The sequence below is a fragment of the Bubalus kerabau genome, chromosome 8 (assembly GCF_029407905.1).
Source record: "Bubalus kerabau isolate K-KA32 ecotype Philippines breed swamp buffalo chromosome 8, PCC_UOA_SB_1v2, whole genome shotgun sequence".
In the NCBI taxonomy this organism is placed as follows: domain Eukaryota; kingdom Metazoa; phylum Chordata; class Mammalia; order Artiodactyla; family Bovidae; genus Bubalus; species Bubalus kerabau.
This window is the reverse complement of record NC_073631.1, coordinates 37,040,167-37,059,532: the sequence shown is the minus strand read 5'-3', so window position 1 is coordinate 37,059,532 and position 19,366 is coordinate 37,040,167. Positions and strand designations below refer to the sequence as shown.

Below are 19,366 nucleotides of genomic sequence, written 5' to 3'. Positions count from 1 at the left end.
GGCTTCAGTCCCTGGGTTGGGAAGATCTCCTGGAAAAGGAAATGGCAACCCACTCCAGTATTCTTGCCTGGAGAATCCCATGGACAGAGGAGCCTGGCAGGCTACAGTCCATGGGTCACAAAGAGTCAGACACGACTGAGTGACTATCACTTTAAGACTACCATAAACTTTTTCTCCAGTTCCTCACACCACCCCACACCATCAAGAATCATAGTTTACCTGCATTTTAATTACACACAAGTGTGTAACTCAACAAAGACTGGTCTTTTTCCAAGTTTTAACTTCTCTCCAAAATCTTCCTATCTTTATTCAGTCTCTAGAATCTCGATGTTGTTAATTTTGGCATGCTTTTGAACTGTGGTGTTGGAGAAGACTCTTGAGAGTCCCTTGGACTGCAAGGAGATCCAACCAGTCCATTCTGAAGGATATCAGCCCTGGGATTTCTTTGGAAGGAATGATGCTAAAGCTGAAACTCCAGTACTTTGGCCACCTCATGCGAAGAGTTGACTCATTGGAAAAGACTCTGAAAATGGGAGGGATTGGGGGCAGGAGGAGAAGGGGACGACAGAGGATGAGATGGCTGGATGGCATCACTGACTCGATGGACGTGAGTCTGGGTGAACTCCGGGAGTTGGTGATAGACAGGGAGGCCTGGCATGCTGCGATTCATGGGGTCGCAAAGAGTTGGACATGACTGAGCGACTGATCTGATCTGATCTGATCTGACCCAGATTTTATTATTTTCTCTAAGGAAAGGCCTCCTATTAGGAGCTTACATTACTTTTTTGAAATGTGCAATGCTGTTGTCTTTTACAGTGCCTCATACTCTGGATTTGATTAATTGTCCCCTCATGGTTCTTTAGAGTGGCAAAGAACTCACCTGCTAATGCAGGAGATGTAAGAAATGTGAGTTTGATCCCTGAACCAGGAATATCCCCCAGAGGAGGCCCTGGAATCCCACGGACAGGGGAGCCTGGTGAGCTACAGTCCTTTGGGTCACAAAGAGTTGGGCACAACTGAAGCTACTTAGCACACAGCACACAGTTCTTTATTCCTCTATCCTTTGTAGTTACTTAAATGGATATGTATTTAAAAGTTTCATTACTTTTAGCTTATTTTTTGTTAAGAATAATTTCTATGTTCTTATTATATCATACAGAGAATAATTTCAGATGTATGTCTGTAACTGATGCTATGATGATTAAGGTGGTCACTGCCAGATCTCTCTATTGCAAACACAAAATTTTTCCTTGGTAAGACATAAGTAACCTGCTGTGTTATATTTTGGCACTCTGCCATATTGTGTCTCCCATAACATCTCTTTGAACATTCTTGCCTGAATTGGTTAGTACAGTGGAAATGATAAAATGATGGTTTTCCTAATTATAGTTCACTAGTTGATGTGTACTGATAGATTTTTTTTTTTTTTTTTTATAATGCGAGAAGTAGAGTTTTTAATTACAGGGGAAAGGTCTACTACAGAGAGCCCAGAAGAGAGCAGGTTCAAGGGCTAGTCTCAGGACATATTTATAAGGGCACTGGCAATGAATATAAGGAGTTTTAGACCACATGCTTAGCACAGAGACCAGAACATGAGAGCAGTCTAAGGCTGCAAAATCAGCCTAGAAATTTGAGTGAAGCCAGTTGCCAGTTATTTAGATTTTAGACACTAATTTGCATTCTACATACCTAAGCATGAAATTGTAATAAAAAGTAAGCTCTTTTAAGAGTTTGAAAATGGTGATGAAGCAATACCAAATAAAACATTGGACTGTTTTGGTAAGCATATGTCTAAACATCCTGTGTATTTTATTGAGTAAGCACAGATATTTTAGGCACTGCTAAACAAAAAGAAAAAGAAAAAAATTTAAGAGAGAGACAGAGATGAAGAAAATGTATTCTAATGGGCCTTAAAGTATGCCAGGGAAATCAAAGTAAATTGATATGATAAATTGTTTGTAATTTACTCTGTATGTATATATATATATATATATACACACACACACACACACACACATATATATATATGTGTGTGTGTGTGTGTGTGTGTGTGTGTGTATTTATGTTTAGAATGTCTCCATAATGGGAGACTTTTGGAGTCATCTAAATCACAATGCATTTGATATCTGATGGAGGCACTGAGTTATAACTGACTGAAAATTTCTCAAAAGACACTCTGTTCCAAGGGGGCAATCTGTCTTACCTTTAGGTAGTCTAGGTAGTCTAGCTCCTTGTATTAGATATAAAATCCATCGCTCTGTAGCATTAACATACTTATTCAGTTTCAAACAAACATATATTGAACACCTACTATATTATAGTGTGCTTCAAGTAATAGGTACTCTATATTATGAGAACAATTGCTATAAGAAGACAGCCCTTTAAATATTTGATCTGTGAGGATTTCCATGCAGACAGTAACTTGCATAGAGATGCCATGGAAAACAATGAAGGCTCTTTTAGTTTTCAAGAAAATATATATACATTTATTAATAATTATATTTATCATGATGTGGGAATTTCAGTGGAGTTGCTTTTATGGGGACTCTTTATCATAACCATTTATGTTTAAATTATTTTAATTTTCATAACTTAGAAATCAGTAGAAAGAATGAATTCCCTTTTATCCTTGATTCTTTGTTTACCAGTTAAAAGTGAAATTAAGGCTCTAATATAATATTTACATTATTTAAACCAAATATATACGTATATTCCTTGAATGTCGATATATAAAGATACACAGGAATGCCAAGCTTCAGTAAGGACTACAGTTATTAGCACTCTTGCCTTCTGCAGCAGTGCTGAGTGCTGGCTGGCTGTGGATACTTCTCCATTGTTGAATGACCTCCCACTGCATTTAATTTGAATGTTGTTCTGACAGCTTTAATCAACCATAAAACAGTACCAGCAGAAAACAGACTAAAACCTTCAGATGGTTTGCCTAAGTATGCAATATTGTCATAAACATTAAGCTTTGTTTTTAATGTTCACTCTTCCCCTACATCAACCCCAGTTATACTTTCCAAATAAAATTGAGCTACACAATACAAAGCTTGGTAGAACATGATTAATTAACATCCATTTCCTCCAACAATAGGATCTTCCTCTTCAGAAAGGGAAAGCATGTGGGAAATATTTCTGCTGAACAAATTAGGCGGGGGAACCTCTCTCATTAAATAAGAAGGTATATAAATTTAGCACTCAGTATTCAAATGGAAAATACATACCCGATGGTATATTGACTACTCCCAATTGAAATATTATACAAAAGCAATAGGACTAAAAGATCAGGCAAGAATTCCATTATGCTTCATTTCCATTAAGTCAGACAGCTAAGTGTGCTTGACAAAGGCGCATTTGTATGGGCTCTATCTCCACATACCAGGTAGCTAACTGTCATGAGCAGCTTAAAGAAGTCTGACACACTGAAACCACTATGCCCCAGAAGAGTGCTGGGATCCTTTTCTTTAGCCACTGAATATTAAGAAGGTCCTTTCATTAGTAGCAGTGTACACCGGAGACAGTTCACACTCGCAGCTCTGCCGAGAATGGCATTCCAGAAGTCTGCTTTTCTGCTGATAGCTCTGATTGTCTTTGGTGTTGGATATGCAAACAGAGGAGTGGCATACACAGCTAGGAAGTGTTCAGAATCAGACCCCACGGGCAGACCTGAAACAGAAGCAAGGACACTTGATGCTTCAGTGATTTGAGAGCGGGCTACAGCCACATGTCTATTTGCGTGAGACGCATAAAACCCCTTCAGGTGCTTAAGCTTCAATAAACCCAAACCTCTCCAGTTATCTTTGTGTCACAGACACTGAACACAATGCCCGGCTCAGTAATTTTTTTTTTTTTTTTTTTACTCTTATTGAGACTTCCCATCACCGTTCAGTTCAGTTCAGTCGCTCAGTCGTGTCCGACTCTTTGCAACCCCATGAATCGCAGCACGCCAGGCCTTCCTGTCCATCACCAACTCCCGGAGTTCACTCAGACTCACGTCCATCGAGTCAGTGATGCCATCCAGCCATCTCATCCTCTGTCGTCCCCTTCTCCTCCTGCCCCCAATCCCTCCCAGCATGAGTCTTTTCCAATGAGTCAACTCTTCGCATGAGGTGGCCAAAGTACTGGAGTTTCAGCTTTAGCATCATTCCTTCCAAAGAAATCCCAGGGCTGATCTCCTTCAGAATGGACTGGTTGGATCTCCTTGCAGTCCAAGGGACTCTCAAGAGTCTTCTCCAACACCACAGTTCAAAAGCATCAATTCTTCAGTGCTCAGCCTTCTTCACAGTCCAACTCTCACATCCATACATGCCCACAGGAAAAACCATAGCCTTGACTAGATGGACCTTATTTAATTTAGAAACTGTTCATAATATCTGAATTACTTTCAGATATATATATAGAAAATGTTTTTTTTTAATCTCTTTTATGTTACTTAATATAGAGCATTAAACTTTATTTGGGTAAACATAACTGCAAGGTTATGAAAAAAATTCATAACAGTTGAAATAGAGCTTTTACCACATCAGTGAAGGAAAGGCTGACAAAAAAATGAGGGGCTACGTTCTGTAATAGAGATTTTGATGATGAATGTTTACTAAATCAGCTCTTTTTTTAACCCTCAACTTAGTTTATCATTAATAGTCCAGTTTATGTAGGTTTATATCTTATACTTTGTCAGCTACATAAACAGGAGAGATATGTATAATTACAAGTAAAACATGTTATGAAGTTATGAAATTCTTTTTATCCCTTTGTTTTAAACTTCCCTCCAAATACATTTTAAACTGCATTTTCTTTTCTTTTCTTTTTTTTTTTTTTCTGACAAAGCAAGAGATTTTATTGAGAAAGGGCACTGGGGTGGAGAGCAGTAGGGTAAGGGAACCCAGGAGAACTGCTCTGCCATGTGGCTTGCAGTTTGGGTTTTATGGTGATGGGATTAGTTTCCCGGTTGTCTTTAGCCAATCATTCTGACTCAGAGTCCTTCCTGGTGGTGCAAACATCACTCAGCCAAGATGGATACCAGCAAGAAGGATTCTGGGAGGTGGTCGGACACGTGGTGTCTCCTTTTGACCTTTCCTGAACTCTTCCAGTTGGTGGTGGCTTATTAGTTCCATGTTCCTTACCAGGACCTCCTGTTGTAAAACAACTCATGCAAATGGTTAGTAGGGGCCTGGCCAGGGTAGGCGGTTTCAGTCAGTGTGCTTCCCCTAACAAAACTTAAGACATGTTTACTTTTGTATGTGTATGGCACACTTCAGTGAAAATTTACCTGCTGCTGCTGCTGAGTCGCTTCAGTCGTGTCCGACTCTGTGCGACCTCATAGACAGCAGCCCACCAGGCTCCCCTGTCCCTGGGATTCTCCAAGCAAGAACACTGGAGTGGGTTGCTATTTCCTTCTCCAATGCATGAAAGTGAAAAGTGAAAATGAAGTCACTCTTAGCGACCCCATGGACTGCAGCCTACCAGGCTCCTCTGTCCATGGGATTTTCCAGGCAAGAATGGGGTGCCATTGCCTTCTCCAAAAATTTACCTAAAAACTAATAAAATTTATTTCTACAGCTGCAGAGCCAGGCCTCAGGCAAAATCAGTTTTATCCAGTTGAGGTGCACCAAACCCCACTCTGCATCATTTTTTTTTGGTTATCAGTGCTCTGCAGTCTTGATTCTACCATTATGGAGACTCATCTCCCCTTTGGCAATGCTTCTACATTGTCAGCTTCTTCGGCTGGTCCTGACTTAGCTCATTGCCCACCCCCGTCTCTCTCTTCTTCACTCTCCCATCTTTACTTGCTACCCCCCACTTCCTTTCTGCCCTCTCCACCGTCTCTCTCTTCCAGCCACAATTACCTCATAAAACAAACACCATTGTCAGCAAGTCAGCGTACAGAAGTGGCTACTTTGAGCAGAACAGGCCACTCACTATCAAATCTACAGATAATTTGGAATGCTTAGCAACTGGAAGCTGGTTGGGTGTACATAAAATCAAGCCCTATCTGTAAGGATGCTTTCTGTACACAAGTTAAGAAGTGGGCTGTGGACATATCCAGCACATGGACACAACCACATCACACTTCTGTTTAGTCCTCCACCCCAGCTGGATTTGAACCATTGGAAATCATGAAATTACCCTTTTACCTTCCCCCGCACTGTCTAGTGCAATGCCAAAGATATAGTAGTAGTGTTAGTTACTGAGTAGTAGTGCTCAGTCGTGTCCAACTCTTTGCGACCCCACGGACTGTAGCCCGCCAGTCTCCTCTGTCCATGGGATTTTCCAGGCAAGAATACTGGAGTGGACTGCCATTCCCTTCTCCATAAACTGTATTTTCTAATAAGATGTACATCAGTTCTACTTCTCACCCATTCCTAATCAATTCTTTCATTTTCAACTCTAATCTTTCTAAAATTTTTAGAAAGAAAGTAACAAATAAAAACCTAAAAGTCACCTACAACATTCCCTATAAAACTGTGGGTAGCGAAATTTACAGTATACATTTAATAAGTCAGTGAATGTTAATAAGTCAATGTATGGTTAATAGTGTAATGCACATAACATATGCACTATAGATCTCATATAATGCTATCCCATATTTTCTGTTTGATAAGCAACATTTTTCATTTAAAAATATGTCCTGAATATTACTTCATGTCACTAAATATCCTACAAAAAAAATCAATACCATTTATTATATTAATATACCTATACCTAATTTCATATAACCAGTCAACTAAGGGAAAGTTAGATGGAACACTAAAGGTTAAAAGAAGACTTTCAGGGGGGAAAAAAAAAGCACAAACCCTACCAGACTGGTGACAATCTTATGATACGCAGTACAAAAACAGAGTTGATCTAGATCCAGATTTCCATTTCCTATTTTGAATCATGAGTTTTTAGAAACTTTCTGTTTTGGTGAGTTTGAATGATTTCTTTCAGAGTTGATTACAAATTTCTAAATACCACTCTCACCTATGGTTACCATGTCTGCTTCCCTATTAACCTAAAATAATTAAAAAAAAAAAAAAAAAAAACAATTCAAGCATTGCTGTTTTGTATCACCAAAATAACTGAAGCATTTTATAGTATATAGAGTTTTACCTTAGCTCTCAAATTTATCATCTTTCACTGATTATGTGAGAACATTTAAAAGAAGAATTGAACCCTGCTTAAACCCTCAGCCACTTAGTAACTCTTATATTTTTTCATTATTTATAAAAAATTTAAGTAGATGGTAAATGTTTAAAATAGTATTCTCCATCTGATTCAAATTGTAATTTTTATTGGATAAACTTTTCCAATTATAATTTTGGTGTATTTAACTATTTTTTCACTATAAATCAATTTTCTTAAAGATCTAGGTATTAGATGTGCTCATACCTGCAATAATCATGTTTTTTTATCTTTATGTCTCATCAATGGATCTCAAGATGCATTAGCTATTTCTAACATTTGCCATCTCTACTAGACCCACGTTTAAGACTGGGTTTATGTGTATCCCAATATTTGTGGATCTTTTATATTCTTTGGCTTTAACTCCAAGTATGCAGTCATGAGAACTGGAAGAAAAATCATGGGACAAATGGAAATGGTCTCTAACCACTTAATCTTTCTTGGAGCAGTGAATCCATATGAGGACATTGATATACTAAGTTATCATGGTACTATTCATGAGAGACTAATTTGTAACGGTATTCTTTTGAAAGGAATGCAAAATAACTAAATTTAAATTTGAGTGCCAGCTAAAAATAAATTGAATGTCTTGTGTGTCAGCACTTAAAAGCTCCCTAATGGGCTTTAAACCACTATTCACTATTATTGAGAGATGACTTCCAATTTATAAGGCAGACACTTTTGTCATTAAAAAGAAAAAGAAAAACCTCTACTACAGAAATACTGTTAAGTTGCATCCAAACGGAAATGTTATTTTAGGAATGTAAAACTTTATTTTGCCTCCAAAGTTTTCTCTAGTTTCAATCTTGACTTTTTCTCCCTAAGACCAAATACCACTCTCTTGATCATTTTCAAGATGATTTTCTTCATCCTGCTATCCAGACTCAGTTTGATCAGCACTACAGCCTCTACCATCATAGACTCTTTCTTACACAAACTATTCCTTAATATAATAAGGAATCCTAATAAGTCTGGCTCTATATTAAATCTATCATCCATTCCTTGTACAAAATGCTCCCCTCTGCTCCTGGTCCTATTTCATGAAGAAGTTGTGGAGAAATGCAAAACTGTAACAAAATTTGTGATTTTTTTTTCCTTCAAGCCATAGCAGATTAATTTGAATAAGGCTAACTCTTTCCCCAAAACTGGAAAATCTGGACGATATGCAAAATAAAACATATGTCTTTAATAGTATTGAAGTAGGAACACTTGAATGGTCATGATCCTACCAGGATGAAATGCCCCCAGATGTGAGTAATGCATTCAATACTGCATTTCCTCTAAAAAGGTCAGTGTCTTAACCACAGCACTACAGACATATTAAATCAGATATTTGTGAAGGGGAGTTGTACTGTGCATTACAAGAAGTTTTACAACATCCTTAGTCTCTATGTGCTGGATGCAAGTAACACCATGATAGTTGTAAAAACCAAATATGTCTATTGACATTGCCAAATGTCCTGAATGGAGGAGACCAAATTTCCCCCAGTTGAGAAAACTACTGCTATAGAGCATCAGTGAATCAAGAGAAGCGTCTGTTAACCTGGAAAGAACATTCAGGAGCTTTTAAGAGCTGGGGCACAAACTGTGCTAATCAGGGCATTCAAAATGAGCTCTCAGGTTAAATTCCTAAAGGACAGCCACATAGCAGTATGAGTGAGCCAGAAACAGTTAAGTTCTGATTTTGGCCAACTTTGAAACAGCACAACCAATGATTGGATTAAAATTATCTATTTCGGCCCTAATTGCCTTGAAGAGGCAAAATTAATCGTCTCTGAAAGAAGAGATCAGCCAAGTCCTCAAATTATGTGAACAACTTCTTATATATATATATATATATATATATATATGTGTGTGTGTGTGTGTGTGTGTGTGTGTGTGTGTGTGACATGTAGTCTCATTAAAGTCATAAATGATTGACCAAAATCAAGAGGAAAAACAAGTCAATTGAAATAAATTCATGGAATAGGCATTGACTTAACAGATAAAGGCTAAAATAACAGGTATAAGAAATTAAAGAATTATAAAATGGATTAATTAGGACAGAGCAGATAATAAGAAAATAATAGAATGAAATTTGTAGTCTAAAACTAAAAACTGAAATAAAGAATGTAATATATGCGTTTGAAAACAGATTAGACAGTGTGGAAGAAACTGCTATTAAACTGTTGAGTTCAGTTCAGTCGCTCAGTCGTGTCTGACTCCTTGCAAACCCATGAATCGCAGCATGCCAGGCCTCCCTGTCCATCACCAACTCCCGGAGTTCACTCAGACTCATGCCCATCGACTCAGTGATGCCATCCAGCCATCTCTCCTCTGTCATCCCCTTTTCCTCCTGCCCCCAATCCCTCCCAGCATCAGGGTCTTTTCCAATGAGTCAACTCTTCGCATGAAGTGGCCAAAGTACTGGAGTTTCAGCTTTAGCATCATTCCTTCCAAAGAAATCCCAGGGCTGATCTCCTTTAGGATGGACTGGATGGATCTCCTTGCAATCCAAAGGACTCTCAGGAGTCTTCTCCAACACCACAGTTCAAAAGCATCAATTTTTCAGCACTCAGCTTTCTTCACAGTCCAACTCTCACATCCATACATGACCACTAAAAACCATAGCCTTGACTAGATGGACCTTTGTTGGCAAAGTAATGTCTCTGCTTTTGAATATGCCATCTAGGTTGGTCATAACTTTTCTTCCGAGGAGTAAGCTTCTTTTAATTTCATGGCTGCAGTCACCATCTGCAGTGATTTTGGAGCCCAAAAAAATAAAGTCTGACACTGTTTTCACTGTTGCCCCATCTATTTCCCATGAAGCGATGACCAGATGCCATGATCTTCATTTTCTGAATGTTGAGCTTTAAGCCAACTTTTTCACTCTCCTCTTTCACTTTCATCAAGAGGCTTTTGAGTTCCTCTTCACTTTCTGCCATAGGGTGGTGTCATCTGCATATCTGAGGTTATTGATATTTCTCCCAGCAATCTTGATTCTAGCCTGTGTTTCTTCCAGCCCAGCATTTCTCATGATGTACTCTGCATAGAATTTAAATAATCAGGGTGACAATATACAGGCTTGACGTCCTCCTTTTCCTATTTGGAACCAGTCTGTTGTTCCATGTCCAGTTCTAACTGTTGCTTCCTGACCTGCATATAGGTTTCTCAAGAGGCAGGTCAGGTGGTCTGGTATTCCCATGTCTTTCAGAATTTTCCACAGTTTATTGTGATCCACACAGTCAAAGGCTTTGGCATAGTAAATAAGGCAGAAACAGATGTTTTTCTGGAACTCTCTTGCTTTTGCCGTGGTCCAGCAGATGTTGGCAATTTGATATCTGGTTCCTCTGCCTTTTCAAAATCCATCTTGAACATCAGGAAGTTCATGGTTCACGTATTGCTGAAGCCTGGCTTGGAGAATTTTGAGCATTACTTTACTAGCATGTGAGATGAGTGCAATTGTGCAGTAGTGTGAACATTCTTTGGCATTGCCTTTATTTGGGATTGGAATGAAAACTGACCTTTTCCAATCCATGGCCACTGCTGAGTTTTCCAAATTTGCTGACATATTGAGTGCAGCACTTTCACACATCACCTTTCAGGATTTGAAATAGCTTAGCTGGAATTCCATCACCTCCACTAGCTTTGTTCGTAGTGATGCTTCCTAAGGCCCACTTGACTTCCCATTCCAGGATGTCTGGCTCTAGCTGTATATTAAACTGTAATATAGGTCAAAAAAATACAAACAGGCTCAGAGAGAGAAAAGATTAAAAAATTCAATAAAGAGTAAACGGTGTACAGTTACAGCAAAAGAAGCTGAATATATGCATGATTAGAGGATAAGAAGCAGAGGAGAGAGATTGTGGCAGAAATGGTATCTTAGAAATTTCTAAAATACCATTTCTAAATGGTATCTTATCAAGTTTCTAAAATTTGATAAAAACATGAACCCATACATTTTTAAAAATTTTTGATGAACATATATAGGAAGAAAGATATACCTGGGTACATCATAGAGCATTGCTGAAAAAATCCAAAGACAAAAAGAACCTTTAAAAGTAACCAAGAAAATGAGACATTTTTAAAATAGAGTAATAATACAGGCAACTAACTTTCCAACTTAAACTGGAGGCTAGAAGGTAATGGAGTGCTATTTTCTGCCAACCTCAGACTCTCTATGCAGTGAAAATATCCTTCAAAAATACAGACAAAAACTTATTACCCTGAAAAAAAGTAAAGAATTTATCATCAGTATAACTACACAAGAAATAGTACTTAATGAAAAGTGTTCATTAAGCAAAAGAAAAGTGATCCTAGACAGAAGTATAAAAACTGAGGAACAGAGTAAAAATAGCTAAATACAGATGAATATAATTACACACACAATGATAATAATCAAATTTGAGGAGTTTAAAATGTACTAGAAATTAAAATACATGGCATACATACAACAGTACAACAGTGTCAAAATCCAACAGTGTTTGAAAAAGGCAGGAGGGAAGTACATATAAATGTAGTGAGTGTTGCAGCTTCTTTATCTAGGAAATGTAAAAGTTTTTGTTCATATTACATGCACATATTATTCTATAGAGGTATCACTAAAAACAGTAGCAGAATATATTGCTAACAATTTAGTAGAGCAGGAAAATGGGAAAGTAGTAGTTCATCAAAAAGAAGACAAGAAGAGAAAATATAAATGTACATTGAAAAGAGAAATGAGAAAGAGTAAGATGGTAGATATATTGTTAAATATATCAATATTCACAGTAAATTTATGCTAACCTTTTTATTATTAAAAAAACATTATGTGAACTATTATGTTATGCGAACCATTCTACTGGATAATTGCGTACTGCAGATAGGTATAAATTCTTCAGATAAGCTGTGACATAGGCACTGCAATATACTTGTTAATAATACCCTAAAGAGATCTCATTATGCACACTGGTGTGTTTTCTCCCCATTCCAATCTAACACATTCTTGAAAGATATACCTAAAATGCTTTAAATATCATAAATGACAGCAGTGTTTTATATAACCTGGCATAAAATGACACCATCCTGGCCTAAAATTATCTTTTACTACCATCCCTGCCTCTTTCTCAAAATTTATTCTCTCTCAAGTTCATTCACAGGTGCTCCAGTTCTCAACACTGTTAACAAGATGTATCCAGCATATTTCTTCTTTCTTTATATTTTACACTTATTAAATATCCATATATAGAAAAATAGTACCAATGTTAGGACCCACCTCAGATCAAATAAATCAGAATCTCCAATGCTGGTACTAAAGCTTTGGCCTTTTTATGCTTATCAGCTCTTTTCAATGGGATAATGATTTTTTAGGTCAACAGTTTTGTAGATATTTCCTAAGGCTTATGTGAATATTCATTTTATGTAAGTTATAATGCAATAAAACTTCTTAAAAAATCAAAACTTCCGCATATGATCCCAGTGCACAGCTATACTGAATAACTGCTAAAGTAAAGAGGGACAAAAGAATGTAGTCAAGAAAGATTTCAGTGGTGAATGTATGAAGTAAGATAATGGGTTTAGTTCCCACTGAGTTTCAAGGATCTTAAAAACATACAAATAAATATGTCTGGAAGATAGTTGGAGTTAAGAATGGTCTTTGAAAGTCAGTGGTTAAGTTCGAAGATACACATTTGGAAGTTTTAAAGTTTCAGTTGGATAATTTCTTCCAAATAGTTGGTGTAGCAAGAGATTAGCAGATGTTTTAGGATAAAACCCTGGAGTACTACCAATATCAATGGCCTGGAAAAGAAGATTGAACCAAAGAGAATATGAGGAACATGAAAAGTGAAGAGAATCAGAAACCTCAGATGAATCAAGAAAAAGTTAAAGATAGTTTTAGAGGAAGAAACTAATTGCCTATGTCAAAAGATGTTGAGGGACCCAAAAGGAAGAAAAATTAGAAAAGATCACTGAATTTTTCTGAGAGAATATCACATAAAAGTAAGTGGTTTTGTAATATGAAAATGAAAGAGGCCAAAATATAAAGGATTTTGAAAGAAGTCATCAGATAGTGAATCTATTGTGTATGAGGAAATTGATTAAAGAAATTAGATATTACACATATTAGGAAAGAAATAAAATTAATAGAGATGCAAAATGATAATACAGTCAGAAAGAGTTTTGAAGACCAGTGAACTCTTACAGAAGTCTTAGAATTATATGCCAAATATATTTTGTGTCTAATATATAATACAGCAAATGGTAACTGATATATATTAATGAATAATTATTATGAATGCTGGACATGAATATAAAAACCTTATACATCCATTTCTATTATAAAGTAGATATTTGGTGTGTACAGCAGAGAACATGAAAACCCTTTAAATAGCATTATCAAGATTTTATTACTGTACACACAAATTTTTGTTCAGGAAAACAAATTCAAGAACGAGCTTTTGACAAAGTTGGTAATATTTTATAAATAGTACTTCATTTATTTTTATAAGTTTTCATCAGTAGAAGTACCTTGGTCTTACTTCATAGTCCAATTCCTACTTCCTACTGAGTAGTCAGTTCTAAACACAGAATCATATTGCTGGGAGTTTGATGGTAGCCTTTGAAACTACCAGTCATAAAGGAATTACAAGTTCCAGTACTTCAGTAAAGATTTGAAAAGTGGTGCAATGTTACAGTTAACAACCTTTATTTAAAAAAAAAAAAAAAAGATTCCCAACTTGGTGAATGATGACAAACCAACATTCAAACCCTTCCTTTTAAAAAAATTAATATACAAAAAAATAAAAATTACTGTTTTTACTTTCATGAGATTAAGGTGTCATTAAATATTTCTCAAGAAAGTTTATATAGTTCATATCTTGTTTATCTTACATCTATTAAATTCAAATTTCCAGTGTCCAAAAATTTGTAGGTTTTTGGGTCTGTTCAACAGAAGGAAATGTGTGTGTGTGTTCAGGAAAGTTCAGAATTTTGTTTCAGGTGTTGTCATTTCTTAAACAACTCACTAGTCTAGTTTATGTCCTCAATGATATATTGACATGAAAGAAAATTAAAACTTAAAAGAGGTGATGTCAATTCCCATTTGAAACACCAAATTACATTCCAACTCAGTGTATACTATAGTCAATCAAGATCTCCAAGAATGCTTAAAATTCTAGATGAGAAATAGAAATGAAAATTAAATTACCAAGTTTCCCACAAAAAATTAACACAGCAATGTTGTTATTGTTCATCTTCATTATTTTTTTTCTTGGATGGTTGGTTGGTTGGCTTGTTTTTTCAGCTTAATTGAGATATAATTGATATATAATATTGTATAAGTTTAAGGTATACAGTGCATTCATTGGATATACCTATATATTGCAAACTGATTATTATCATAGCATTAGCTAACACCTCTGTCATGTCACATAATTGGCATTGTTTGTGCTGAAAACAATTTAAGATCTACTCAACAATTTTCACATACGTGCTGTGCTTAGTCGCTCAGTCACGTCCAACTCTTTGGGACCCCATGGACGGCAGCCTGCCAGCTCCTCTGTCCATGGGGATTCTCTAGGCAAGAATACTGGAGTGAGTTGCCATGCCCTCCTCCAGGGGATCTTCCCAGCCTAGGGATTGAACCCAGGTCTCCCGCATTGCAGATGGATTCTTTATTGATGGAGCCACCAGGGAAGATCTCTTTCATGTATGTAGTACAGTATTATTTACTATAATTCCATGCTGTCATTGGATCCCTAGAGCTTATTCATCTTATAACTGCAAATTTGAAACCTTTGACCAATATCTCCCTACTTCTTAGAATCCCCAGCCTTTGAAAAACAGTGTTCTTTTCTGTTTCTAGGAGCTTGGCTTTTTTATACTCCACATGTAAGTGATATAACATAATGCCCTCAAGGTTCATACATATATCGGAAATGACAGGATTTCCTTGTTTCTCATGTGGTTGTTTGTTGTTTAGTCTCTATATATAACTTAGGACCCCATGGACTGTAGCCCACCAGGCTCCTCTGCCCATGGGATTTTTCAAGCAAGAATACTGGAGTGTGTTGCCATTTACTTATCCAGGACATCTGCCTGACCCAGAGACTAAACTGGCATCTCCTGCATTGCAGATGGATTCTTTACCATCTGAGCCATTTGGGAAGCCTTGCTTCCCAAAAGACTTGCTAAGTCACTTCAGTCATGTCCGACTCTGTGCGACCCCATAGATGTCAGCCCACCAGGCTCCCCCATCCTTGGGATTCTCCAGGCAAGAACACTGGAGTGGGTTGCCATTTCCTTCTCAAATGCATGAAAGTGAAAAGTGAAAGTGAAGTCGCTCAGTCGTGTCCGACTCTTTGTGACCCCATGGACCACAGCCTACCAGGCTCCTCCGTCCATGAGATTTTCCAGGCAAGAGGACTGGAGTGGGGTGCCATTGCCTTCTCCATGGGAAGCCCTAGAGATGGCTTATTGTTGTTTAGTCACTAAGTCGTGTCTGACTCTTTATGACCCAGAGGAGTGTTGCCTGCCAGGCTTCTCTGTCCATAGGACTTCCCAGGCAAAAATACTGATGTGGGTTGCCACTTCCTTCTCTATGACTGGATAATATTCCATATATAAACATATATATATATATATATATATATATATATATATATATATGGAGAGAGAGAGAGAGGGAGGGAGAGAGGGAAAGACAGAGAGAAAGGTCATTTTGATCCATTTATCAGTTGACGGACACTTAGGTGATTAACAAATCTTGGCTATTTGGAATAATTCTTCAGATAATATGGAGGGGAAGAGATCTCTTCAAGATCCTTCTTTCAGTTTGTTGGATATATACCAGAAGTGGGATCACTAGATCATATGGTGATGGTTTAGTCACTAAGTCATATCTGACTTGTGACCTGATGGTCTGTAGCCTCCCAGGCTCCTGTGTCCATGGGATTTCCCAGGCAAGAATACTGGAGTAGGTTGCCATTTCCTTCTTTAGGTGATCTTCCCAAACTTGGGATTGAACCCTAGTCCTGCATTGCAGGCAGGCTGTGTACTGACTGAGCCACCACGGAAGTCCATAAGATGAGAGGTAGATCACATAGTAGCTGTATTTTTAATTCTTCAAGGAAACTTCATACTGTTTTCATAGTGGCTATACCAATTTACATTCCCAAAACCAGTGTATAAGGGTTCCCTTTTCTCCACAGCATCACTAACAATTATTTTGTCTTTTTGATAATAGCCACTCTAAACAGGTTCCAGGTATTATCCCCTTGTGGTTGATTTGCATTTCTCTGATGATTAATAATACTGAGCACATTTTGTGTGCCTGTTGGCCACTTGTGTCTTTGGAAAATATCTATTCAGGCCCTCTGCTCATTTTGTAATCAGACTGCTTTGATTGAGTTGTATGGGTAATTAATATATTTTTGATATTAATCTTTTATCAGGTATATGATTTATAAATATTATCTCCCATTCTGCAGGTTGCCTTTTTATTTTATTGATTATTTCCTTTGCTGTGCTGAAGCCTTTTAATTAGATGTTGTCCCACTTAGTAATTTTTGCTTTTCTTGCTTGTGCCTTTGGTGGCACATCCAAAGTATCCTTGCCAAGACCCATGTCAAGGAGCATCTTTTCAATATTTCCTTCCTCGAGTTTTAAAGTTCCAGGTCTTTTGTCTAGGTCTTTAATTCATTTGAGTTAATATTTGGGAGTGATACAATATAGGACTCCAGCTGAATTATTCTGCATATGATTATTCAGTTTTCCGAACACTATCTATTGATGAGACTATCCTTTTCCCTTTGAGTATTCTTGACTCATTTTCAAATGTTAGTTGACTGTGTATTCAAGGGTTTATTGCTGGATTCTCAGTTCCTTTTCATAGGCCATGTGTCTATTTTTTTGGTCAGCACCATACTGCCTTGATGACAATAACTGAAATATAGTTTTAAATCAGGAAATGTGCTTCTGCCAGCTTTGTGCTTTCACAGAATTACTTTGGCTATTCAGGGTCTTTTGTGGTTCCAAACCAATTATAGGATTGTTTTTTCTATTTCTATGGAAAAAAAAAAGTCATTGCAATTTTGATAGGGGCTGCACTCAATCTGTAGATGGCTGTGGACATGGTAACATTCTTTCAATCCAGGAACATGGGCATTTTTCCATTTGTCTTGTTCAATTTCTTTCATCAGCGTCTTAGAGTTTTCAGGTACAGATCTTTCACCTATTTAGTTAAATTTATTAATAAGTATTTTATTGTTTGGGTGCTATCATGACTGGAATTGTTTTCTTTGTCAGATATTTTTGATTTTCATTTTCTTTGTTGACTCATGGTTTTCCAGTAGTGTGCAATTTAGATTCCACGTGCTTGTGAATTTTCCAGCTTTCCTACTGTTACTGATTCCTAGTTTCATTCTGCTGTGGTTAGAAAAGATACTGGATATGATTTCAGCCTTCCCAAATTTGCAGAGGCCGTTTTTATGTCCTATGACATGATCTATCCTGGAGTATATTGCTGTGTACGTCAGAAGAGTCTGCATTCTGCAACTGCTGCATGGAGTATTCTATGTCTGTTTAAACCTCATGATGTCATCATGTCTTTATTAGTGTTTTTAAAAGTTACACAATTATTTTTATGTAGGAAAATTAAAAATTTATAAAATATAAGTAAGAAAATCTAACGTTAATCTGATCCCCATTTTTCAGATATAATGTATTTATATTTTTAAATACCTCTTAGTAATTTTTCTATGCATTGGAATCACTTGTCATTAGATGTCTTCATTTGCTCTGTTATCAAAGATGCTTCTGACACTTATCTATTCACTGGATACATTTCTATGTTAGAATGTGCCAACATATATCTAATTCCTTCTTTTCTTTGTCAATTGTCAGATTTTACTCTCATTTAATAACTCTGAATTTAACTCTGAATTGTCAAAAAATAATAAATATATTCTTTATTCATTTTCCTTAGACAATTCTCCTAAAACTAGAATTACCAGGTCAGTGAATGTACACATTATTAATTCTGATTTTATTATCACCCTTCAGACATATTGTGTCATTTCCTTTTCTACCTTATTATACAAAGGCCTATATCAGTTTATTTTTGCCAAAATAGACTGATTTCCCTAAAATCTTTTCTACTTGTATTAGCAAAATTATAGGAATATTGAACTTTTTCCATGATTTTAAAGAAAAATGTTACTAATATGCAGTAGCTATTTTTATTTCTTTTCTCATGCTTTTCAGGACATGTATACCAATAGGTTGTCTGGTAATCTTAGTTTTCCAAGTTTTTAAAGTCCTTAATTTTCTGAATTGATAATGAGGAAGATTACATCAGAAGAAGCTAGAAAACACTAGTTTTAAAAAGTTAAGCCTAGTAAAGAAGAGAATCCCAGGGATGGGGGAGCCTGGTGGGCTGCCGTCTATGGGGTCACACAGAGTCAGAAACGACTGAAGTGACTTAGCAGCATCAGTAAAGAAGCAGCAGAATGAACAATTTAATTGGAAATTAAGTAAATTTTATGGCATAAATATTAAGTATAAGAAGCATGTGTTACCATCTCTTTTTTGGACTGTTCTAAAAATAGGAAATGGATAAGTGATTTTTGTCAAGGAGTAGAATGAGTAAATATTCAGTGTGTCCAACTTCCCAATGTGTATCAGTCTATGCAGCCACAAAGGCATTTGGGCATCTTTGCTTGTAATGTAATCAATCTAGGAAAGAACTTTAAAGTTATATGATACCATGTCCTTAGCACCTACACTGTAAGGTATTTAAACTATTAGAGAAATTAATTCATTTAGACACTTCTATGTGAAGTCAACTGGGCCTTAGAAAGCATCACTCCAAACAAAACTAGTGGAGGTGATGGAATTTCAGTTGAGCTATTTCAAATCCTGAAAGATGATGCTGTTAAAGTGCTGCACTCAATAGGCCAGCAAATTTGGAAAACTCGGCAGTGGCCACAGGACTCAAAAAGGTCAGTTTTCATTCCAATCCCAAGAAAGGCAATGCCAAAGAATGCTCAAACTACTGCACAATTGTACTCATCTCACACGCTAGTAAAGTCATGCTCAAAATTCTCCAAGCCAAACTTCAGAAATACATGAACCATGAAATTCCAGATGTTCAAGCTGGTTTTAGAAAAGGCAGAGGACCAGAGATCAAATTGCCAACATCCACTGGATCATCGAGAAAGCAAGAGAGTTCCAGAAAAACATC

General features: G+C 36.8%; 1 protein-coding gene across 7 annotated transcripts in view; it reads right to left on the bottom strand.

Annotated features, from left to right (window-relative positions):
* Positions 1–19,366, bottom strand: part of LOC129659044 (uncharacterized) — a 464,676-nt gene that overhangs the window by 15,910 nt on the left and 429,400 nt on the right. For 6 of the 7 annotated variants that reach the window (XR_008717760.1, XR_008717762.1, XR_008717763.1 and 3 more), the window contains one exon: positions 2,721–3,669. The exons of the other annotated variant lie outside the window; for it this stretch is intronic. Coding sequence is in view for 2 of the 6 variants with exons in the window: in XM_055590083.1 (XP_055446058.1) it covers positions 3,482–3,669 (188 nt within the window). In the remaining 4 variants the exon portion in view is untranslated. Of the gene's footprint in view, positions 1–2,720; positions 3,670–19,366 lie in introns of those variants that run through there. 7 annotated transcript variants of the gene reach the window in all.